Genomic DNA, 26,190 nt, shown 5'->3' on the forward strand with positions numbered 1-26,190 from the left:
TGCAGGAGCTTAGAGATCTTCTTCAAATAGAATTTAAATAATTACCTCATCACGAGTCTGTAAACTATGCTTATTAGTAAATCAGTTAACTAAAGTCTCATGTACAATTCCACAATAAAAGTTAATACACGTTTGAATACAATCGCAGTGAACATTTACACACAGATCAATGTCATTTGACGTTAACTGTCGCAACCGTAATTACATGAACTGGCACATGGAAATAAATATAGGACGGTGTATAATTATCTGTCATGCTTAATTCTCAGCATCGTTCCCAATCACAAATCAATCGTCCCCGCTGTGTCATTTTGATCCAGGTGGGTGTCTACAAGGAGCCGTCCACATTTTATTACCAATGTTTTATTTTAAATGATCTATGTGTAACTTTAAATCAGATACTGAATGTATATTTTCTGACAAATTGTCGCGAAAGGGTTTCAGACGGAATAGTCCCCCTCTCGTAAAATGGAATGGTCCAGGGTGCATTTTTCAGTATTTTGTGTAATATCAATGTGGCTACTATAGCTATGAATCAACCATGGCAGTAAATACGATGTGCATTGAATCTGCAAAGTGGTTCATTTTGCGAGCCTTTAGTAAAACCATGGAAGGTATCAACAAGAACACTAAATTTTGTTCATTTAAAGATAGTGGACACTTTTGGTCATAACTCAAAATAATTATAAGCATAAAACCTTTCTTGATTACGAGTAATGAGGAGAAGTTGCTGGTATAAAACATTGTCAGAAACGGCTCCCTCTGAAGTGCCATAGTTTTCGAGAAAGAAGTCATTTTCCACGAATTTGATTTAGAGACCTCAGATTAGAACCTGAGGTCTCGAAATCAACCATCTAAACGCACACAACTGCGTGTGACAAGGGTGTTTTTTCTTTCATTGTTATCTCGCACGTTCGATGACCAACTGAGCTCAAATTGTCATAGGTTTGTTATTTTATGCATATGTTGAGATACACCAACTGTGAAGGCTGGTCTTTGACAATTAGCAATAGTGTCCACTGCCTTTAAAAGTAGAACAAAATGTCACACAAATATTTGCCTCGAAACTGCGTGGTTTTCCTTTGCGAACTGACACGGTCGGCCATTTGTGGGAGTCAAATATTTGACTCCTATTGGCCGACCGTGTTAGTCGACGAGGAATTAAAGGAAAACCACGCAATTTCGAGTGATACTTAAAATATGTAAAATAATCATTATATACTACTTTTAAAATTTCTTCTAATCATATGCATGTTACAAACGGTTTTCAAAGACCAACTGGAAGGCAACGTGTTTCTTTTCCGAAGACGTATGACGCAATGAACCCATCCTACATGTATATCTCGAGATAGGATTAATCCTAGAGCGTTTTGTGAAATCGGCTGCTGGCCTATTTTTAGGGATCTGATCAAACTTGGGCGCTAGCTAGACCAGAGTCCCCTCACTCAACACATGCAACACACGCACCGAGTATTTGCAATAAGGTCTATAAAACTAGAGTGTGTTAGTTTTTTTTTTCAAAAGCAACCCTCAACATACTTTAAAAACTAAATCGTATCTACAAAGAAAAACTAGATCAGCAGCATGCAATAAATACAAATAAATGATGCATTAAATGAAATGTGAACAATAAATATACACTGTAAAATACACTGACCTGAATTGAATGTTGGTTACATAATAATATAGAGCACACATTTGCAACGGAAGCAGCAGCAATTTAACTTTGGCAAAGTGATTCCTAACCATTGCAGTGGACAGGATTTTTTACAAAGAATATTAGAAGGCATCATTTTGGGATGCCACTTTGTTTCCCTTTTTTTTTTTTTTTTTTTTACTTTGCTTGACCCTTTTTTTCTAACAGTTACAGATATTGATGTACATGTATACATATTGTGAGAGGCACTGTACACGCTTGCTAATAACTAAAACTATTATCATAAAACCTTACTTGGTATAATACATTGTGGGAAACAACTCACTCTGAAGACACAAAGTTTTTGAGAAAGAGGTAGATTCTCACCAAAATAATAAAATATTTCTGGCCAGCAGCCTTTTATTCCTGTCTGAAAGCACACTGTTTTGTACAACAAGGGTGTTTTTTCCTTGCAAATTCATTGACCAATTGAGTCAAAATGTTCACAGGCTTGTTATTTAATGCATATGTTGGAATACACCAAGTGAGAATAATGGTTTTTGCATTTACATGTACCAAGAAACGTGTTCAGTGCCTTTAACGAGATATTTTGTCATAATAATGTAGAATATTTAAAGGGAACATACAAAGGTTACCCACACATTAGTCTATAACAGGTAAGAAAAGCTGGAAAGTCAAGTAATACAGTTAGAAAATTTCTCAAGAATTGTTTCACCCTGCATGCGATATAATAAGGTTACGTAGTTCATCTTTTAAGCGTAGTTTAAAGTATTTACATCATTAATGCCCTGCTCATCGGTAATAGGTTCAAGTCAAATTATTATCTAATTGTGCGTGGGTATACGCCTCTCTTAATATTAATGCATGAGGTACATGTACGTCACAATGCTAACTCAAAACGAGGCGATGGGCGCAGCCACTGCAAGTGATGGGGGACGTTTAGGTATTAAGAGAGGCGTAAACATGTAGGTCTAAACATTCAAACCGGGGACATAACTCAGTGAGGGTCCCCAAACGGAAATCACAAGCAACAGCCAAGGCAACAGCCGGAGCCAACGAAATAGCCGGACCCAAAGCTAAAGCAATAGCCGAGGCACAAGCCAGAGCCATAGCCGGAGCCATAGCCGGAGCCAAAGCCAGAGCCAAAGAAATAGCCAGACCCAAAGCTAAAGCAATAGCTGAGGCCCAAGCCAGAGCCATAGCCGGAGCCAAAGCTGGAGTCAAAGCCGAAGTCAAAGAAGAAATAGCTTGACCCAAAGCAAAAGCAAAAGCTGAGGCCAAAGCAGAGCCAATGCAAGAGCCAAAGAAATAGCCGGACCCAAAACCAAAGCAATAGCTGAGGCCAAAGCAGAGCCAAAGCCGGAGCCAAAGCCGGAGCTAAAGCCAGAGCCAAAGAAATAGCCGGACCCAAAGCCAAAGCAATAGCTGAGGCCAGAGCAGAGTCAAAGCCGGAGCCAAAGCCGGAGCTAAAGCCAGAGCCAAAGCTTGAGTCAAAGCCGGTGCAAAGGCCAAAGCCGCACATACATGTATTCTGACATTAATTGTGGAAGGTTTCCAAAAAATATTTAACTTGAAGAAAACACATGATTTGGGAAAAGAAGTCCAACTTTTGAAGACACTATCGTTACAACAATCATGTTTTTCATTCTAAAGTCAAACTCAATTTGGTTTTGGTTAACATTCAAAATCTAATAATTATATACATATTTGTACTACAAATGGGACTAACTACATGTAGCATGCATTTTCCATTATTTTACGCACAGAAGTTACAAATTCTAGTCCTATACTTTCAAAGTTGCAAGGAGAGAAAACCAAATAGAATCAAACATTAAAACAAATGAAAAAAGTAACTAACACAATGACTACAATAACAATCTTTTAGGTTGAAACTCTGCCAAAGACCTGTGCACAAAATGCGCCCTTCCCATCCCACAACTCAAAAGCGTTTGTAGCCATTTGTTATAAAATGCATGGGTGGTTAAGAAAGATATCTTAATAAAAGTAGAATATAATTATCAAAAAAAGGATCACTTAAAATTGCAATGTTCTGCTTTTTCCTGGTCGACTAACACGGTCAGCCATTTATGGGAGTTAAATTTTTGACTCCCACAAAGGCCAAATAGTTTCATTAATAATTTGTCCAGATGTTCAGGGCACATTTTTAAATGAGTATAGACCTTATGCACATGACGTCATTTCAGTACGGCGCCCCCACATTGAGGTCAAAACGAGATTGTTCATTGGTCAATCTATGTGCGTTTTGATTGTTTCGTCACCGTTTGACCTCAAAGATGGCGGCTGGATGACGTCAATGCATAAGGTCTATTGGATTGACCTCACAATGATGACAATACAATGCTAGTAATACAATTATTTCAATTACAAATTTTGCAACAATTTCAGTAATTAATATTTATGAATACTGTCAAATATGGAGGGAACGATGATACTTTACTACCAATAAGGAATTAGAAAACAGCAAAAAAAAACATTTAATAGTAATTCATAAATACCCCAGACAGTTTCTCTACTCCTGATGGTGGAGAGCGCGTCACATGGGTGTGCATAAAACATTTTGTTAATGCACACTTGAGCTCTGTTCATGCACACTGAGCTGGCTTCCACGTTCGGGCGCGCAAGATTATCCTGCGGAATGCGCAAATCATAGCTATCAGCGCCTAATCTAAGCGCGCGCGCGTACATGTACACATAACCCACGTGCCTCGAACAGATTCTTCACAAAGTTTTGGAGAACAAGATTCAAACCTCGAATTTGTTCAATATTGTAAAAGTGTCTATAACTGTATTTTTTTACGTTTTTTAACTAAAGGACATTTATGAATGGGAATAAAAGAGTAGTGATTCGTTCTTCAATGTCCGTTTAAAACCTTGCAGGGTCGTTGCCGTGTGATAAAGGCCCTCGCCTTCGGCTCGGGCCTTTATCACACGGCCGCCGACCCTGACGGCTTTAAGCGTGCGTTGAAGAACTCGTCGCTACCCTTTTATTCCCTTATTAAAAATTACAGATGTCAGTATAATTTTATAACCACATTCTCAGATCCTCATAAAAGTAATGGGGCATAGAATCAATACAAGTATACCCTTTTCTCCATTTAAAAATTTAAATTCTTTGGCAATTTCGAAAAAAGCAACAACAACAAATAGACTTCGAAAATTATAAAATATTTGCATCAGTGCAACGACATAATATCACAATTCTTCAGCAGGCTGAACAATCTTAAATAGACTGACAGACCTTGTATTTCCTGTGTGTTTCGAGACAAGATTTTACATGGGACCCTGGACAGAACAGAAATTGTTTTGGCTTTCTCACTTGGAACATTTGGTGAACTGTTGCCTCCATGCTATAATTTAACAAGGGACCCTAAGAGTGAAGCAAAAGTATAACAAACTGAAGAGGATTAACCACAAAGAAACCGCACACTGCGCTTTTCTTTTGAGTGGAGCAAAAGTATTACAAACTGAAACAATTGTATAACAAACTGTAGCGGATTAAGATAAGAGTAATTGGGTGTCAATAGGAGTGTCAATCATTCTCCCAGGTGAGGCCTGGATAGTGTATGGGCGCTACATTAAATACAGAAAAGGATCTCCAACTGTCGGCTTCGTGTGTGTAGAAAAGTTTGTTTTCGTAATCATTGACAACTGGATAAAAAGGTTTCCGTAAAATCGCGGCAGCTGGTGCTTCTAGACAACACTGAAAATGCATTTAACTTCTTTTAAAAAGGGCACGACGGCCAACGGGAATTAAGGGCACGGCAATTATGGCCCTGGAAAAGGTAATTTTTTGAGGGGCACCACGGCCAGAAGCAAGGGCACCGACGGCCATGGCCGTCGTGGCCGCCGGGAAATTTGAGGCCTGGACCCTTGCTAAATTGCTCAAGTATGAAAGGGCTTTTACGTTCAATGTACCTATGTGAAGTATCTACATGTACATGTAGTTGCTAAGTGTGATTATATACATGGTACGTACATGTACATGTACCAAAGCACCCTCTCAGTCTACACAATTCGGCTCGAGGAGAACTGGGCTCAATTCCATAGCGCTGCTCAGCGGTAAGCAAATTTTGGTGCTTACAGTGCACTGTAGCAGAACAGTTTGCAAAGGTGTTAGCAGAAAAATTGGGCAGCCATAATATTGCGCGTTTACCATGGATTTGCATTGTGGCGTCATTTATTTTCGTGCGGTAAGCACCGAAAGGTTAACATGCCTTTTCGTTTGCTTACGGTTATAGCAGCGCTTTGAAATGGAAATCGCACAGTAAACACAAAATCGGCCGCTAAGAAGTTAGCCAAAGTATGAGGCATGTTTCTCCAGAGAATTTTTTTCACAAAATTGTAACAGTGTGCAGCCACAACCATGTGCATGCATTTTCAAAAGACAATGGACCCTATTGGTAATTGTCAAAGACCAGTCTTCTCACTTGGTGTATCTCAACATATGCATAAAATAACAAACCTGTGAAAATTTTAGCTTGATAGAGTTGCGAGATACATGTAACTATGAAAGAAAAAAACACACTTGTCACACGAAGTTGTGTGCTTTCAGATGCTTGATTTCGAAAGCTCAAATTCTAAACTTGAGGTCTTGAAATGAAATTTTTGGAAAATAACTTCTTTCTCGAAAACTATGTCACTTTAGAGGGAGCCGTTCCTCACAAAGTTTTATACTATCAACCTCTCACCATTACTCATTACCAAGTAAGGTTTTAGTAATTACCAATAGTATATGATAGGGAGGTCAGTACGCCACTCTCTTAAAGGCATTGGACACTATTGGCAATTACTCAAAATAAATCTTAGCATAAAACCTTACTTGGTAATAAGTAATGGGGAGAGGTTGATAGTATAAAACATTGTGAAAAACGGCTCCCTCTGAAGTAACGTAGTTTTCGGGAAAGAAGTAATTTTCCACAAAATTTATATTGAGACCTCAATTAGCTTTTGAGGTCTCGAAATCAAGCTTCTTCGTGTGACAAGAGTCTTTTTTTCTTTCATAATTATCTCGCAACGCTGAAGACCAATTGAGCTCAAATTTTCACAGGTTTGTTATTTTATGCATAATGTTGAGATACACGCTGTGAGAAGACTGGTCTTTGACAATACAGTGTCCAGTGTCTTTAAACACAGCCCCATTACATGTATACATGTACATGTACTTAACTCACTAAAAGTAACTTGTGCAAGAAAAAAAAACTTGATTTTTGTATTAAATTTACATGTACCCTTGCATGCTCGCATGCAATGTCCGTAACTATTGTTTTAGCAATTTTGGCAGTACAAAAAAAAAAAATTATTATTAATTATAATTAATACATTCACACTGTTCTTCTACTTAAAGGGCTTGGGTACTTTCTGTAGGACACAAAACACAATTACCACAGATTTACACTAACTTACTAACACTGTTGAAGATATATTGGTAGAAAGCTTCCCATCAAATTTAACTCGCTGAGGTGCTGTACCAGTAGTTTTTGAGAAATGAGTCGAACAAGGTACTACCGGTACTGGTTTTTAAATACCAGTACTTGTAAGTACGTTGTACATGTACGTATGCTAACATTTTTGTGACATTTCTAAAAAACTACAGCACCTAATTTAGCTTTCTACTGTTCCACCAATTTAATCTTCAAACTGTTTAGGTTTTATGTAAATCTGTGGAAACTGTGTTTTGTGACCTACAAAAAGTACCCAAACCCTTTATTGTATACTGTTAATATTTGGCACTTTGCTTTTTTTTTTTTTTTTCAATCCTCTGCGATGTGTAATTTTATCTACATACCCTGCTTACAGATGTCAGTTGTAAGTCTACTCTAGTGAGGGCAATACTTCCCGAGTTAGATGCACCTTCAGGTGGTCAACCAACTTGTTTCTGTCTGTGCTTTGGAAACCACACTCCTGGCAGCAAAAGGTCACCCTGTTACCCTTCCCCTCTGACCCCTGACCGCATGTGGTCGAGGTGGTTTGCGATGACGTACCTTGTTTTGGGATATGCTCCTCAAGATTTAGGACAGTGCTGCACTCTAATGTCTGCTGGTCCGCGTCTTCGTCCTGGTCATCCTTGTAGCTGTAGTTTGGATCTCCGGCGTGTCGCCACATGTGAGACTTGAGAGACGGGAGATAGTTACAGGTGTAGAGGCAAAATTTACACTTGTACTGCTCAGGAAGCTCGGACGGAAGACAATCTGGGCGCCAGTCTGGCTGGTTATGCATCCTCATATGCGAACGCAGGCTCTGTGGATAGGCACCCATGAAGCTACACAAGTCGCACTTGTAGGGCCTCTCAGTAGCATGGAACTTCATGTGGTTCTTGATTCCATTCTTGGCGCTGGATTTGTAAGAACAGAGAGTGCATTTGTAGAACTTGGCCCTAGAGTGGGAGTCCCTCACGTGGTTTTGAAGACCTTGGGCTGTATCTGAAGAGAAGCTGCACTCTTTGCAGTATCGCCTCTTACGCATACCACAGCTCAGCGAATGCAGCAGTAATGTGTTTGTATTACCAAACTTCTCCTGGCAGTGTGTACACTTTACCAGTGTCCTCTCACTGTGGACTGCTTTTTGGTGCTCGATAAACTCAACCTGGCCTGAGAAGGTCGCGTCACACATGTCGCATTTATACTCCTTCACCACTCTGTGGGACTCCCTGTGAGATTGTAAGTCGCTCTTGCTAAAGAAGAAGGCAGGGCATTCTGGGCAGCTGTATGATTCATTGTAATGCTCCTGAATGTGGCACTTGAGGCTTTCCAAAGACTCAACGCAATCCTTGCAGAGGGGGCAGCGGAAGGAGCTGTGCACCAAGTGAGTCTGTAAATGCTGCTTCAAGGAGGGATAGTCTCCATACGTCTTGGTACACAACTTACACTGGAAAGGCTCAGGGCTGTTGTTAATGACACTCATGAAGAACTTTATAACACTGTCTTCCTCGGAGTCTGGATGACATGAAGCAACATTTTCTGATGAATCGTCTTGCACACTGGGACAGTTTTGCTGACTGTCAGAATCTGCGTGCTCTAACAAGCAGACCCTCTTTGTTCCTTTGGGGCATTCATGTCCGAAACTCTGTTTCCTCTTAAAGGTGCTATCAGAAACTTTAAGGGTTTGTTGATCTTGAATTGACTCACTCTGTTTTAGGATTGGATGTCCAGCCTCGGAGCATTTTGTTGCATTCTCTCCCTCAACCTTAACAACCTCTCCAGGTATCTCTACTTCTTTGTTGCATTCTGGCTGAGAATCTATCTTCTGCTGTAATTTATTTACAGTCAAACTTAAGTTTGATCCCTGAGATAAAACTGACACCTTCTCCGAAACTCTTTTATGGCCAGGACTATTAGTATAAGACACTGTGTTTATGCTTCCTGCATAAAGTTCCGGACGAGTTAATGCCATCATGCTGCAAGCAGCATCAACATGTTCTCTAAGTGCTGATGGACTTTTCCTGCCATCACTAAATGAAGAAGTTGTTCCAGACTCCTGTTGACTTTCTGATTCGTTTCCAAAACTTTTAGAGTTTTTGTCATTTACTTGATAAATTTCTGAAGCATAAGATGACTTGTGGAAAGAAAATGAAATAGGCATCTTCATAGAACTATGGGCAGGGATGAATGCATCTTCACAAAGCTCTGATATTTGTTTTGGGCTATTTTCCGGATATTGTTCTGTGATTGCCTCAACGTTGGCAGCTGGTTCAGGAATTGGAATGTCTGGATCAATGAAAAGCACCTGAGGATCATGCTGCGACACCTGATGTTTTTCTTGACTATCTTCAGATACACAAGGGTCTGCTCTGAGGGTATCATCGGAAGTCGAACCTGAGCTGTCTAGTTGTTGTACTGTCTCAGCACAGTTACTGTGGCAAGATGTTAGTTGAGTTTCACCAACAAATGCTGGGTTGGAACTTACTTCAATGCTGGTTAAATCTTTGGTGAATACGTCGCACTTGGATGATGTTTTCTCAGCTGAGTTCTCACATTTATTATGGGTGAGGAAATCTGTTATCAGTGGTAGAGAGGATGGTGGGATGTTGATTCCAACACAGCGACAGCTTGATGTCTCCCTTTGTCCCGTCATCAAAGAAATGCCACACCCACAGGAAGGTCTTGATGTTTCCCTAGCGCAACTTTCCTCTTTTCGTTGTGTATGGTCTTCACCGTGGACCATGGAACAGCTTTCAATCTCCTTAGGAAGACGTTTTGATTCTAAGGGGGTTTCAGTCAAACATGGTTTGGTCAAACTCTGATGTAGAGAATTGTTCTCATCCACAATAGGGTAAGAGCATCCAGTCTCTCCTGCATGGCGCCAGGCATGGGCTTTAAGGGTGGCCAGCCTGTCACAAAGATACCCACAAAGTAAACACTTGAAGATATATGACTGTCCACTGACAGTTGTCTGTGACGGCAGAACTTTGGCAGGGTCTGGAGTCGCGGTACTGCAATGGTTGGATGCTTTGAGAGTTCCTGGCATGGGGACCACTTCTTTGGGGTTCTGATTGGGTGTTCTGCTGCTAGTGTGAAGGTCAGCGGGGACGTGTTCCCACATGTGATTCCGAAGAGCGTCTTCACACCGACATGAGAAGCCGCACTCGGAGCACTTGAGAAGTAGCTCATTCACCCTGTTGTGATTTTTCATATGTCTCTGGAGGCTGGTGAGCTTGCCTGTTACGAAGGGGCAGCTGCTGCACTTGTAGACATGAGTGGCGTTGTGAACACTTGCATGTGAGACTATGCGTGATTGGACGGTGGTGAAGAAATCACAGAGTTTACATTTGAAGATCTTGGCATCCTTGTGTTCGGAGAGATGGTAGAGCAGATTGACGTAGCTGTCAGCGATATGGCTACACAGCTCACAGTTTATTTTTGCTGGTTGCTGGGAAGAGCATCCCACATCTGTCTCCACCTCAACATCCCTTGGTAGAATCGTTCTTGCCTGTTTTGATTTCTCACAACAATTACAAAGTGGCTTTTCTTTGCTAATTTGCTGCTTCTCGTTTAGAGTGAAAAGACAGGGACAGTTCCGACACTTGTGAAGTGGATCGGCTCGCTCAGGGGACCCTGCACGTCTCACATTGCAGCAACTATTTAATAAGGAACTCCTTCTGGACCTCTTCTTATTGCTGTCATTCACTAGCTCAGTCAGTTTCTGAATTACAACCGACAGGACATCATCTTTACTGGGTGTGGCATCAGAAGCTTGACTTTGTTTCGGTAGAGATTCTTGCTTGCCGTGTCTGAAGTCATCTTTGCAGGTTGAGCTCTCTGAGTTAAACGTTACCTTCAAACAACGAGAATCCAGAGGTATTGATGACTGTTCACCTAAAGAAAAAATAGAAATATCCAATTTAATTAATATACAAAAATTAAAAAAAACTTGCTCTCATGCAAAATTCATGTTAGTTACACCAGCAGTTGCATCCAGACTGATTGCATCTTAGTAATAATATCCAGTTCACACAGCACTACGACCTTTACGAAGATCATGCCAATCACCCTGATCTCAAAAAAAATTCAAGTCGGGGTATGATTTCGGTCAAAATCCAGCAGTTTGGCAACTTGAAGACTCCGCCCAACTTTACTGCTTCTACGTTAAAAGTGTTTCTGACTCGCTGCCACGAAGATTATTGATGATTGCACCAAAACCAATGCCGACCAAGTATTTCTACGTCGAAATGGTTGCCAATAGTGCTGCGTTTGTATTATGACCACAGAGATCTCACCAAGAATCTACCACAATGTTGCACGATAATGCCGTTTCCAATAGGATTTAGCCCTGCATATTGTTGGCCACGACCCAGCTACGCTTATTTTGAACAAATTAAACGTTTAGAGAGCTTGCAGCTTCCCGACCTACATAGGAGATCTCACGCCGACCTAACCACGCTAATGGAGATCCTCCCACGTTTGGCCCACGATTGGTCACACTCCCAGCCACTTCTCCAAACAGCATGAAATAATTTTTGTCTCACTGATCATGAGCTGAATATTTTTAGCATGTAAAAACGTATTTTATCATGACATTATTTTACGATTTCAAAAGAAAATACAGCACCTCAGCAACTAACATTTTAAGGTACAGTATGCTTACTACTATCATAATCTTCAAATGGTATAAGTTAAATGTAAAACATAGTTTTACTTGTTTCCTGAAAACTACAGCACCCCAGTAAGTAAAATATGTAAGGCAAGCTTTCAACTATCATTATCTTTAAACTGTGTAAGTTTAATGTAAATCTGTGCACATTGTGTTTTGTGTTAGAAAAAAATACATATAGACCCTTTAAAGGATTCGGGTACTTTTTCAAAATATCCACAGATTTACATTAAACTTACAGGGTTTGAAGATAATGATAGTGGAAAGCTTCCCTTCAAATATTACTTACTAAGGTTGTGTAGTTTTTGAGAAATGAGTAAAACAAGTCACAAAATAGTTTTGGTCTCATGAGACCAAAACTATTTTAGCATGTAAAATCCCCTTGACCAGTTATGATATTATTATACCAAAACCATAGCATAACTGGTTAGAACGTTTTTACATGCTAAAACTGAGCCGAAAATTATTACTTTTACTCATTTCTCAAAAACTACAGCACCTCACTAAGTAAAATTTCAAGGGAAGCTTTCTACTATCATAATCTTCAAACTGTGTAAGTTTAATGTATATCTGTGGACATTGTGTTTTTTTCAGGAAAAAGTACATACCCTTTAACGAGTGTTTGTTATGCGTGATGTGATACAAAAAAGGTTGTTATACCTCGGTAACAAATTGTGAAGTTTGATTGGTTGAGAACCAATCACGTGCCGTGCAACAAATACGCATGTACCACGGCTGCTGTCACGGCGGGTAACATGAGTGATGTTAACCGGTGTACATCAACCGATGGTTCTTTTCTGAACCACCCCAACTCATTAGAGATAGTCATAACATGGTGTTACCGCAAACCATTCTATATACATGTAAATCAACTTGATCGTTCCCACCATTGGTCGATTTCCAGCGCTTAGTATGAAACTGTGCGATTCCGAGGGAACAGTGAAGAATGGTTTCTTATTTGAACAACAGTTTGTCTGCTTATTAAACTATGCATACATTGTCGTTATAATGCTTGAAGATGACAACATAACTCTGAGAAGAGGAATAATCATGTTACCAAGGTATAACAAAACAATTGTTGCACGCTGTGAGGGGTCCATGGGTTTTGTACACCCTCGGGGGGAAATGGCACCCTCGGCTTCACCTCGGGTGTTATTTTCCCCCTCGGGTGTACAAAACACCGTGGACCCCATCACAGTGTGCAACAATTGTATAATGTTCCATGGCTAAGGATGCGCTCTACACATAACGCAAAGCGCAGAGGGCAACATGAGTTTTGTTTAATGGTGTTCATTTCCATGATTTATTCCACCGTTGGTAAATTTCCAGGGCTTTGTACAAAACAACCTTGGGTTCGAGGGAACAGTGAGGGATTGTTTCTACAAGTATTTGAACAACTGTTCATCTGCTTTACCACTGCATACCCCATTATAATAATGTTTGAAGATGACAACCGAACTTTCAGAAGAGGAAAAATAATATTACCAAGGTATAGGTACAATTGTTGCAGGCTGGGGGGGGGGGGCAAATGGCACCCCCTCAGGTGACTGTACAAAACACTGTGGACCCCATCACACAGCGTGGAACGATGTTATTAAAGTTGCCCCGAAGGCCCGGTCACACAGGCCCCGATAACGAGGACGATAACGAGAACGAAAACGAGAACGATAAAAATGCACGCCCTCGATTGGTTGAATGAGCGTGGGCGTATTCTGCGTGGAGCAATTCCAAAAATCGTGAGCGTGCATTTTTATCGTTCTCGTTTTCGTTCTCGTTATCGGGGCCTGTGTGACCGGCCTTTAGACTTAAACACATCAGAGGTTTGACTTATAATATACCTTTAGCAGACACTTTGTGAAGGCCTTCAGCGCTGCCAGGGCTTTGGGTGCAGACTGTCTGTGTGGCTCCAACTCTCCCCACATCTTGATCTGTGAGCTCAGGCAGGACTCCCTCAACAATGACTGACAGTGAGGGGCCTGATGCTTCCATGATGCTAAATGAAGACTGGTGAGTGGTTCCGAGGCTCCTTCATGGCTGTATGTATTAAAGGATTTGGGTACTTTTACAAAATGTCCATAGATTAACAATAAAGGGTTACATGGTTTGAAGTTAATGATAGTGGAAAGCTTCCCTTCAAATATTACTTACTGAGGTGCTGTTGTTTTTGAGAAATGAATATAACAATGTCATGAAAATATGTTTGTAAATGATTAAAATAATTTTTGTCTCATGACATTGTTTTACTCATTTCCAAAAAAACTACAGCACCTAAGCACGTAATATTTTCAGGGAAGCTTGCTACTATCATTATCTTCAAACTGTGTAAGTTTAGTGTAAATCTGTGGACATAGACTAAATGGGAAGTTTGTTTTACTGTGCCTGTGTCCCAAAGATTATGTCACCCATAATTATGGGAAATTAACATGGGCTGGAGGAGGAGTCAAAAGAGGGCGCTATCAGAAGAAGTTTGTACACAGTTTGCCAAATGGGGGGGGGGGGGGGGGGGGGGACACAAAATCTATGTACAGGCCTGTGAGTGGGTCATGAAAAAACAACAGAAAACCATAACCGTTAACTGGATTTTGGGCCATCGGGTAATAGTGCTGGGCGAATAGTGAAATTTTTTTATTCGGATACCGCTGGCCAACTATCCGAAATTAACCGGATATTCGCACTGCTTCAGACCTCTTTATTCAAGTACATTTGTAGCAGCAGGTTTGGGGAGTTGTTACATAAGAGTGGACTAACCACTAGGACCTGGTTGTTAATATTTTCATGTCTAAAAGATGCAAGCATAAGGTCATTCTCGCTCAGGTATTCTCCGATGGGCCGAACCGCTGTGGAGTTTAGTATTTAGTGCCTTCCGATCTTATGGGCGGATTGATATTAGTTTTAGACAGTGTCACTCAGTTCATTCATAAAAATAACCGGATCTAATTTAAAGATGGCGATTTGCTTTTTCTTTTCTGAGCATACAATGTAGTTAAATACTTAATTTATGCTGTTTTATGCTGTCTTAAAGCCATTGGACCCTTTCGGTACAGAAAAAAAACAAAAAAGTTCACAGATTTACAAATAATTTACAGGGTTTACAGAAGGTAATGGTGAAAGACTTCTCTTGAAATATTAGTCCACGAAATGCTTTACTTTTTGAGAAAACGGTGAAACAATATAAATTCTCGTTAGCGAGAATTACGGATTTATTTTAAACACATGTCATGACACGGCAAAACGCGCGGATACAAGAGTGGGTTTTCCAATTTTTTTCTCCCGACTCCGATGACCGATTGAGCCTAAATTTTCACAGGTTTGTTGGTTTATATATAAGTTGTGATACACAAAGTGTGGGACTTGGACAGTACTGTTTACCGAAAGTGTATAATGGCTTTAATAGAAGTTTCATAAGGATTCAGAAAAAACATTCCTATCAGTTGTCGCCCGATGTCCGCGGATATTCGGTTCTTAAAGCATATCCGGTTACTTGGTTGTAATTATAGAACTATCCGGTTTATAAATAGGTATTCGCGCCCATTGCGGATATCCGGTTAAGAAAAAAAAGGCATTCGCGGTTACGGATAGGACAACCTATTCGCCATTAACCGGATATTTGAATAATTCGCCCAGTTTAAAGGCACCTGGAAATAGATTTTTTTGTTCCTTCAAACATTATAGTATATGTTCCTGAACAATAAAATAATTTTTTGAGTAATTGTTTTTGACGATTTATATGTTTAACAAATTAAATAAAGTTGTGTGGGGGTGACTCCGCCTACCCCTTTTGTGACGTCAATCGAGGAAGACTTTGCCTCGATTGAACATCGAACACACGTACGTGCAAGTGCATTTAAGTCCTGGGCGTGAGTTTGTACCATTGAAAAAGTTTTTCTCTTGCATTTTTCCGGCAATGTCAACCAGGTGTTTTGCTGCTGGATGCAGCAAAACAACTAAAGATGGTGTCAGTTTGCCAAGTTGTCCGGTCCGACGTCTTTTCAAGCGCTGTGCGGCAAACACTTCGAGCCGTCGTGCTTCAAGAATCCGGATAACACTACACATTTTGACATGAAGAGAAAAGTTCTTTTCTAAAACATGACGCCATCCCAATAATTTTTCCATCTAGTGGGGAAGTCGAAGAAGGTACCTGAAAGACGTAACGAACCTAAAGGAGCATTTGCCTAACAGGAAAAAAATAATGTATTGTTTCAACTTTGAGGGCATGTTTTTAGCTTGCGCCAAGCGTCACTATGCTGTGTTGGCACTACATGCGATTCATCGTGCCTCGATTGACGTCACGAACAGCGCCCTCTCGTTTTTTGTTTTTTTTCCAATTTGTAAATAACATGGAAACTAATTTATGTAAACCTTAGTTAGTTGTTTATTCATATTCCACTCATCAAAACACATATTTTAGTGACAAAAGCTTTATTTTGACAAAATTCCACTTCCAGGTGACTTTGAAGCCTTTTAATGTTCTGTAGTGCTGGTCCAAAATCAGGACAAGTTACCCGAGTAACTTGTCCTGATTTTGGACCAGCACTATGAACGTTAAAAGGCTTTAAACTGCGGAGTAGACAAACATTCACAGAAACATACACCTTAGGCCACAATTCTTATACATAGTCCTACATACACGTAGTATGTAACAATGTTCTGCGTATCATCCTCATTTTCAAGATATTTTTGTAGCATTCCTTAGAGTAATTCCACAAGCGCGATGTGCCCGCGTCGACTGCCATATTATTTACTTGTCGCAAAAATACACACACACAACTTACGTCGTGTCGGAAAACCATGTTTGCCTAGTCTTGTCTCAAGGTGTTGGCTTGTAATACAGCTTTTAGTAAAGCACCCTCTAATGGTGCAAGGGAACAATGATACTGAAGTACATGTACTAATGGACATCGCGTTAAACAAAAAAAGTAACAACAACGGCTCCAATGAAAAACAATCAAATCGCAATTAAAGTGCGTCCCAATTAAAGGTACGTGCTGCTTGATCTACATGTACATCTATTCAGCTCCTTGTCAACGCCAACTCGGATATACAAAAGTAGCTCGCAAGAAAAAACGTGCAATTGGAAAATGAATAAAAGGGGAAATCCACTTTCAAGCGAGGTTTCACAGGCCTGTAGTACATGTAGTTGCGATATGTAACCCTCCTCCCAACGGCCGCCAGGCCAGAAGGTTACGAGATTCTCTCGAGCGGCAAATGACAATCTGGTCCAACACGTATTATTTCGACAGCTAGTCACCAGATTTGCCCCATTTTTACCACTTTCAAAAATCATGACACAAATTCTAAGGGCGCGAACTTAATCATGTCTAATTTATTGAACACTCAAAACACCATTGAGAAAATATCTTTGAAGAAAAAGGACAACAACTTACCAGATCCCGGAGCGAATTCCCAGGTTTATGTTTTGAACATGTCGCATCGCTCTGCAAACGCTTTATTTATTGGTTGGACTAAACCATTTTGTGAAAGGGTGTTAATACAAGGCAGTGCTGCGGTGCATGTGCGCTATATTATGAGTGAAAGGCGGGCAGCGTACGAACACCTCGCACGCACTGCCTGGTGTAGTCCCATCCAAAAAATAAAACATTTGCAAAGTGATGCGACAGGTTCAAAATATAAACCTGGGAATTCGCTCCGGATCTGGTAAATTTTTGTCCTTCTTTTCTAAAAATTTTCTCAATGATGGTTAAGTGTTCATATAAGACATTGAGGATTAAGTTGGTGCCCTTCTTAGTCATTAGAATTTGTGTCACGATTTCTGAAAGTGGGAAAAATGGGGCAAGTCTGGTGACTAGCTGTCGAAATTATAGTATCGTCATTGTAAATTGTACGTGTTGGGACTGTTGTGTTTTTGGACCAGATTCAAATTGTCATTTCCCGCTCGAGAGAATCTCGTTACCCTCTGGGTCTGGCCTGGCGGCCGTCGGGAGGAGGGTTACGTCAACTAACACATTAACAGGCCCGACTACATAAGAAACCAAATAATGTACATTTTTCGCACGTACATGTACACACATCATCATCATGTACGCGTCAGCCATCACGTACGTGTACACACTTTCTAAGCAACTGGTTTGGTTGGTAACGTAAAAACGTATGCTTCTTCGAATGACGATTTTGTTAATATTAAAATAGCACGAATGAAAACTCTACTAACACCAATTTTCGACGCTACAATTGATCACTAGTTAACATAGAATGTAACAACACCACACTCACCTGAAATGAACGGATCATAAGCCGTTTTTTAACGGAAAATACATCTCAGAATATACACGGATTCCTCCTGTAGCGTAACGGGCATGGCGGTTAGTTTGTGCTAAATTTAGGTATCGTGGTATCACGTGACACACATTTTGATCAGGTGGTATAGTCCGTAGCGTCACGTGATAGCATTAATAATGAGCTGAACTAGTTGGTGTGTGTGTGTGTGTGCTGCATGCTACTTCAGGGGCATGGGGCACGGACGGTCTGGTCACACGAATTACGCAAGAAAGCTTATGAAATAATGTTTGCATAATTTATTTTAAAGATAAAGAAAGGAGCAAATAAAAATTATATTACCGATAGCTCACACACATTATTCGAATGCTTTGAACAGGGACCTATTATAGTCCGTCCAAACATGCAGCAATTAATTTTGATACGTGTAGGACACGCATCCAAAAATGGCCGTGTAACTGGAATTTGGCAGCGTTGTACACTATCAGTAAAGCCTCAAGTTATTGACAAAGTTACCCTCAATAAATCTGTCAATTGCAAACAAGTGAAGGCTGAAAAACAGTGGGAAACCATCATACAAAGAAAGAGTGACCCAAATTCATAATCAGCAGAAAATAACTGCTTGAAAAAAAAAACAATTCTGGCTAATTTGAGTGGTCTTCTCAGCAGTAAACTTCATTGTGATAACAGTCTTATAATATTGGGCCTGAGCGGTTGGTCTTCAATAATAATAGACGATGTGACCTGTGACATCAAACAAAAGAGCCACAGAGCCTGGACTTCCTGCAGGCATGATTTGTATACAGCTTAATGGAAGAAAATTGCACTGTCCAATTCTTATCAACTTTTAATATGATTAAGGAGGCACATCTCAAAACTTGTTCAGCTTTGACTTTCATAACTCTTGGTTTTATGTGGAAATTATGACACAAAATGTCAACATTCCCACAGTGTAGTAGTGCCTGCCAGACTACTTCAAGAATGTACAAGGTCACACTTATTGTAAACAAGGTTCACATGGTCTATAGAATGTCCCTGTAACGGCCAGTACCCGTATTCGATATTCTTTAAGAACACCAGTGACAGGACCTGTATGGTGTACCACCGATACGTTTTATTAAGAACAGAGGTTTACAGATGGTACATTGTAGGCCTAAGTCAATGTTTGTGAGCAGACAAAAATACAGCGGGAAATGACTAGAAAATATTTAGCCAATCAAATCATTGGTGCAAACGTTTGACCAATGACCGTGGCCTCGTAGGCCTACTGCCAAAACAGGTGGCCAGTCCATTTTCCGCCCGCCGTCCTCAGTATACTGTGCATGATGCACGATTGCCTGTCAACAGATCAAGTAAACTTGAGCTGACAACAAAAGAAAATGTTTTATGACATATCCGGGGTTTTTCGGGTCACTAACCTCTACCCTCTGATGGACCAGTAACTATAAACAGGTAAGAATTGAACTTTATTTTTTTTAGTAGACGTTTCAGTTTTTTTTTATTAAACAGGGTGAACAATGAAAACTATAACATTCGCCACACAACATGGTCATCTCGACAACTGTTAATATCAGGCCAAAAAAAAAAAAAAAAAAGTTGCCCGGACTTTTAAAAAAAGAGAGGAGGATGAGGGCCTTATTATGTATTATGTACTATTTTTTTTCAAGATGACCGCTTAGTATTTCAAATCAAACAGGCCACAAATTCTTCAGTTTGAACCCATCGCAAACTTATGTTATACCTTGCATGAGGAGCTGAGTTAACACTAACACAGGCGGATAACAATAAACAAAGATTTGCTGGTAGGAATTCACTATTGTTTTATGAAACAGACGCGTCTAGACGGCTACAAGTGTTTGAGAGCATCACGTTAGATTCGGGAAAAGCTCCTAGGCCAGTCTTTTTGTAAAGATGGATTTGAAAAAAAAGAAAAAGAAAAAAGAAATCGAAAAAATAATAACAAAATAATAGTAGAAAAAAAAGATGCAGACCCAAAAAGGATGCGGGCAAAAAAAAAGAAAAAGAAAAAAGAAATCGAAAAAATAATAACAAAATAATAGTAGAAAAAAAAGATGCAGACCCAAAAAGGATGCGGGCAGGACGATCAACTGGAACTTTTTTTATTTGGCCTGACAGTTATCTGTATCGGTTTTAAGTACTTTTTATGTGTGCCTTAAAGCCACTGGACACATATTGGTTATTGTCAAAGACCAGTCTTCTCACTTAGTGTATCTCAACATATGCATAAATTAACAAACCTGGGAAAATTTGAGCTCAATTTGTCATCGAAGTGGGGAGATAATAATAAAAGAAAAAACACCCTTGTCACACGAAGTTGTGTGCGTTTTGGTTGATTTCGAGACCTCAAATACTAAATCTGATGTCTCGAAATCAAATTCGTGGAATACTTCTTTCTTGAAAACGATGTCACTTCAGAGGAAGCTGTTTCTCACAATGTTTTATACCATCAACCTCTCCCCATTACTCGTCACCAAATACGGTTTTATGCTAATAATTATTTTGAGTAATTACCGATAGTGTCCACTGTCATTAATAATTACCGTTACGTCGTCACTTTTATTGTATGGCCCTATTTCAGAAACCTTAGTGATGAAAGAAAGTGAAAAAAAAATACAAAAAATACGTACGTCTAGACTCGAGTGCACTGCATACAATTTCGGGAATAAAATAGCAGAAACAAAACAAAGTTGCGTTCAGTTTTCCCAAAAGGTGTCTATTGACTATTTCTCCTACTTATCATTAATTATGCAGCTGCTGTGATGCTGTGAGTGCATGGAGCTATGTGAGTAGTGTGAACAGCGTTTTGATATTGCAGATTTACTTATTGGAGAAAAGACCGAACAACAAACAAATGAACTCTAGAATGTCACCAACCAATATGGCGGACGATCTTAGAGAACAACACTGACTCCGTTGGTTGGTAAAATAAAAACATGTCTAGTTCTTTAGTTTTACGTCGCATGTAAGCAGCTGAACCATGGCTTCCAAGTTAAAGAAGATAGCTTGCGATGTGAGCATCGATGACCCAATAAGCTCAACCTCCGGTAGCGATAATGATCTAGGTAGCGAAGATATTGATCTGCAATTCAGTGGAAGATTGTCGTTTCGGAGTTCCGCCCTTGTCCGTGCAGCAGATGGGGAGGCTGACAGTGATTTGTCCGCCGATGATGAGGATAGTGACTCGGTAGCTGAGTACAGGCGCGGACCCGCTTGTGGTGATGCTGCCCGTAAAGGTATTGCATGTTGATGTTATGTGATTATTTATGTTAAATAATTGTAAGCATGGTTAGATTTTATAGAATAAATATTGTTTTAATAAAAGAAGATGCCTTGAGATGCATGCAGTTGCACAGTTGCTTGATGATCAATCACGATGTTGGTTCTGTCAAACTCAAACATTGTATTATTATTATTATAATAAATGACGTGAGAGTCGTATTAATTTGATATATTATTATATTTAGTACTATAATATTCTGTTATTTATTAGTGATCGTAGCGTATGGACTGGTTGTTCTTTTGACTTTGTGTACCTTGCCAAAATCTTACGATGTGACTAAATAGTGTAGGTATTGATATTTAGTTCGGCTGTATATTTTCCTAAAATCTATTTTATGCAGAATCTTATGAAAAACTTACAACATTTCCACTTCTTTGTGTACATCATGTGTCCTACAGTTGCACTTTGCCTCATAATTATGTGTCAGCTTTAAAATAACTATGAACGTTGATCTATTTAAGTTAAATATCATGATTGGTATGAAAAACAATGTTTATGACCAAATGTAAATCCATTGGTATTATTTTTTGATAAGTTTTACAATGTTATATGGAGGTTGTAATGTATCTTCTAAGTTCTGTCTACCTTGTTTTGTAAGACAAGCATTCCATCACTCACATGGCTTACATGTACAGTATGCGATTATCGCATCATCGTCCAGCATTAAGTCAGTACACGCGTTAGTCTTGAAATCAAGTCGGTAGACTTGTCATCAAGTCTTTACACACGTGTAAACATAAAACATGGACATACATGTACGCACAATAACATATACATGTACGTTTGTCCAAGATTCGGGTACTTACATGTAGTTTCTTTAGATTATAGTGCCGAGTGCTTTGGTAAACATAATGCGATACAAGTATGTGAGAAATTCACACCATTGGAATGAAGGATGGACCCCCCTCCTCCAACATACATCATCACAGACATTTTAGTGTGTCTTGTGGCAAGGTTGAAGAATATTTAAAGGGGCACCTGCACATACATGTATGTATGCATTGTTGGTTCCAAGTTTTTTCAAGAAATTGTTTCTTCATGAAATTATGAACTTTTTTTTTCTTCAGATAATTAAAAACTCTTTCTTACTTTTTATGTGAACTAATTATTAGTTTTAAAGGAACATTACAGAATTGGTGTTGCTAGCAAAAAAGTTGCTGGCAGTGTAAGCATTTTATGTAATCCACCATATATACATAAACTGACAAACCTGTAGAAGTTTGAGATCAATCGGATGTCTGGGTCAAGAGAGAAAAGTGAAAAACCGATTAAACATTTTGCACTGCATCGATGCCAAAACAAAAATGAATAAAACGCTCACTGAGTGATAAACTCCAAATGCGAAATTGGATTACTTGTTTCTCATCAAATATGAAATTCCTTTAAGAACTTTTTTTTAAAAAGACGTATGAAAATCGCACAAACAAAAAGTATTAGATATTTGAATACATGTAGTACTATGCCTTGACTGCGCACAATAAAGTTATTTTTACATTGCATCATTAGAAAAAGGTCAAGCCCACTTTGTCCTGCCGGCTTACATGTACTTCAGTAGGTTGATGTGGTGTGTTAAAGCAATCGCACAACATCAGTAAACACACTTCGTGTTTCACAACTTTACTAAATAACAAACCTGTGAAAATTTAGGCTCAATCGACATTGGGAGAAAATAATGGGAAAACCCACCCTTGTTTCCGCACGTTTCGCCGTGTCATGACACGTGTTTAAAATAAGTCCGTTGTTCTAGATATATCAAGAATTGATAATTGTTTTAATGTTTTCTCAAAAAGTAAAGCATTTCATGGAATAATATTTCAAGGGAAGTCTTTCACCATTCTGTAAACCCTGTAAGTTATTTGTAAATCTGTGAACTTTTAATTTTTGTTCTGTTCAGAATGTGTCCAATTGCCTTAAAGGCAGAGGACACTATTGGTAATTACTCAAAATAATTATTAGCACAAAACCTAACTTGGTCACGAGTCATGGGGAGAGATTGATGATATAAAACATTGTGGGAAACGGCTCCCTCTGAAGTGCCATAGTTTTTGAGAAAGAGGTAGTTTTTCCACGAATTTGATTTTGAGACCTCAGATTTAGAATTTGAGGTCTCGAAATCAACCATCTAAATGCACACAACTTCGTGTGACAAGGGTGTTTTTTCTTTCATTATTATTTTGCAACTTCGACGACCAATTAAGCTCAAATTTTCACAGGTTTGTTATTTTATGCAAATGTTGAGATACACAAGGTGAGCAGACTGGTCTATGACAATTACCAATAATGTCCACTGTCTGGAAAGCTGATTTGTACATGTATCTTTTTATATAAAGTGTTTCAATGTCGGTATTTTCTTAATTTGACAGAGAGAACAGGCAGCGTTCACAGTCTTCAAGTTGGCTCCATGGCTAACAAGTTCATCCCTGGAAGGACAGTTTTTGAAGTTGTTTCTGCCAAAACAATGAAAGATGGAAGCAAGAAATTTGTTGTAAGTACATTTTGCTTTCTTAGAACATGGAGTCAGTATGTACATGTAGTTCTATAAAGGCCGGTTGACACAAAAAGTAGGCAGCAAACATAAAACTTTAACACAATGCACTGTTTTGGAAGCAAAAAGTTATAATAGATGGCATCTATTAGGCCTATCATTAAACACTGTTTACTCAGAAATTTCCTGAGTTTCGTAAAAAAGATCCGCAGCCAAATCACGCAGCCAAATCACGCAGCCAAATCACGCAGCCAAATCATGCAGCCAAATCACTCGGCCAAATCACGCAGCCAAATCACGCAGCCAAATCACGCAGCCAAATCACGCAGCCAAATCACGCAGCCAAATCACGCAGCCAAATCACCCAGCCAAATCACGCAGCCATATCACTCGGCCAAATCACGCAGCCAAATGATGCAGCCAAATCACTCAACCACGACATTGACATTGCTTGAGCAGATGTTTGACCACAAGACAACCGAGCTTCATGTACATGTTGCCAGATGGCTTGAAAGCAGTTTGAATCATTACAGGCATGCATCTTTTCAGCTGATGTCCTCCTTTTCTTTTCAAAACAGTGCCATAGAAAACTGAAAAGCACTGCTAAAAAGGCAAGTGTGATCACCCATTTCCTCTTTTTTTTGCAATTAGAAAGTTGCATGTCTGTCATTAGCAGCAGGTACTGCAACGATTTAGTTTGTCGTCTTTCGCATTGAAGATAAAGGGTGCAAACCAATTTTTATCATTACACTAATGATTTTTCTTTTACATGGTTGACAGCTTTACACAGTCGCTGTACTAAGAACGATTAAAAGTGACACATCACAGGCTACTGTAGAGAGGAGATACTCTGATTTCCACAAGCTGAATTGCGAACTCCGAAAGGGATTCCCACAGATCATGGACAGCATTGAATTTCCTCGCAAGACCCTCACAGGAAACTTCAAGCACGATTTTATCGCAGAGCGAAGCCGCGCCTTTGAGGTCTTCCTGGCGACTGTCTACAAGTACGAGGAGATCCGACTGTCTGAGGAGTTCCAGGATTTCTTTTATAATCACGATCTGAGGATTGCTTACCGGTACATGTCACAAGGAGACTACCAAGAGGCTATCCCGTATCTTCAGAACACTCTTCATCTTCAGGAGAAGATGCTCGGCCTGAAGCACCCAGACACGGCACGGACTCAGTGTGCGCTCATTGTTGCGTATACCTCCCTCGAAGGAGGAGAGGCACATGTCCACGGTTACGCCGAGTCCGCTTGGGAAAGCATCGGTAGGGACGAGACTAATCCTTTTATCATCCCACTTTTGCAGATCTTAATCGGCTGCCGGTGGCGTCTCCAACAAGACAAGAGAGATTTGGAGAATCGGCTATCGCGATATGTCAAACAGGGTATGACCGGGCCCATTGATATGCCAACTCTAGAGGACCTCGTCATGCAGTGTCTTTCACACCTGTAGATGATGGGTTCTTAAAGGATTATTGCAGAACTGTTTTTTGCTAATAAAACAGTTGCTGGCAGTGTAAGCACTTTGCGTATTCCACCATAATACATTTAAACTGACAAACCTGTAGTAGTTTGAGATTCGATCGGCCATCTGAGTCACAAGAAAATAGTATTAAAAAAACAATTACTATTAAAGAAAACCCCAATAAAACGCTCACTGGGCGATAAACTCAAAAGGGGAAAGTAGTTTTTTTATTTCTCATCCAACATGACATTTGAGACAGAAATATTTCAAGGCTTGTTGTCTACTAGCATCATCATTAGACCATGTGATCTTAGACTACATGTAAGTTTTTTTTCTTACCAATTATGTAACCTTCCTTCAAGTTTTTAAGTACTGAAAGTAGACATATTCCAATGACAAGGAATTTCTTCTTATTAAAAATGTGCTCAATGTTTTAAAAGTTGGAACTTTCTAGTGCACACTCCACAAAACACCACAACTGGTAGAATATTTAGCAGGCAGTACACAAAAGAAATCGCAAACTGTGCTTGTTTTTTTAATGCGATGTGTGGTTGAATTAATTTTAATTGTGAAATATCTGAATGTAAAAGAGAGAAACAAAACTAAAATCTGAATGAATTAGTTCCCTTTATTTTGCAAAACCTGATTTTATCGGGACCCAATTTCTTAGAGCTGCTTATGAGGACACACTTTTTATAAAGCCTCAAATCCTATACACTTTTTTAAAACCCCTGGCCCCAATTCAATGAGCTGCCAATTTCAAAAAGTAGCTTTAAGCATAACAACATTCCGCTTACCACAACTTGTGACTGGTATCCTGCTAACTTCTGCTTAGCAAATAAAGGTTAAGCTATAATTTCTGCTTAAGCAGCTCTATAAAATTAGGCCTTGGAGATAAATGTATATTTACTAGACTTATGAGAAACCCACAAT

General features: G+C 39.5%; 2 protein-coding genes across 2 annotated transcripts; one reads left to right on the forward strand and one right to left on the reverse strand.

Annotated features, from left to right (window-relative positions):
• Positions 1-7,315: 7,315 nt before the first annotated feature.
• Positions 7,316-11,620, reverse strand: LOC117289163. Its single transcript, XM_033770161.1, has 2 exons — positions 11,539-11,620; positions 7,316-10,989 (listed from the first exon to the last, which is right to left on the reverse strand). The coding sequence occupies exons 1-2, from the start codon at positions 11,618-11,620 to the stop codon at positions 7,490-7,492; spliced, it is 3,582 nt and encodes a 1,193-aa protein (XP_033626052.1). The 3' UTR covers positions 7,316-7,489.
• Positions 11,621-20,895: 9,275 nt separating this feature from the next.
• On the forward strand, positions 20,896-25,406 carry LOC117289697 (sorting nexin-21-like). Its single transcript, XM_033770937.1, has 3 exons — positions 20,896-21,252; positions 23,663-23,784; positions 24,565-25,406. Exons 1-3 carry the CDS (start codon positions 20,997-20,999, stop codon positions 25,243-25,245), a joined length of 1,059 nt encoding a protein of 352 aa, XP_033626828.1. The 5' UTR covers positions 20,896-20,996; the 3' UTR covers positions 25,246-25,406.
• Positions 25,407-26,190: the final 784 nt, after the last annotated feature.

Source organism: Asterias rubens, chromosome 4 (genome assembly GCF_902459465.1).
Source record: "Asterias rubens chromosome 4, eAstRub1.3, whole genome shotgun sequence".
Classification (NCBI taxonomy): Eukaryota; Metazoa; Echinodermata; class Asteroidea; order Forcipulatida; family Asteriidae; genus Asterias; species Asterias rubens.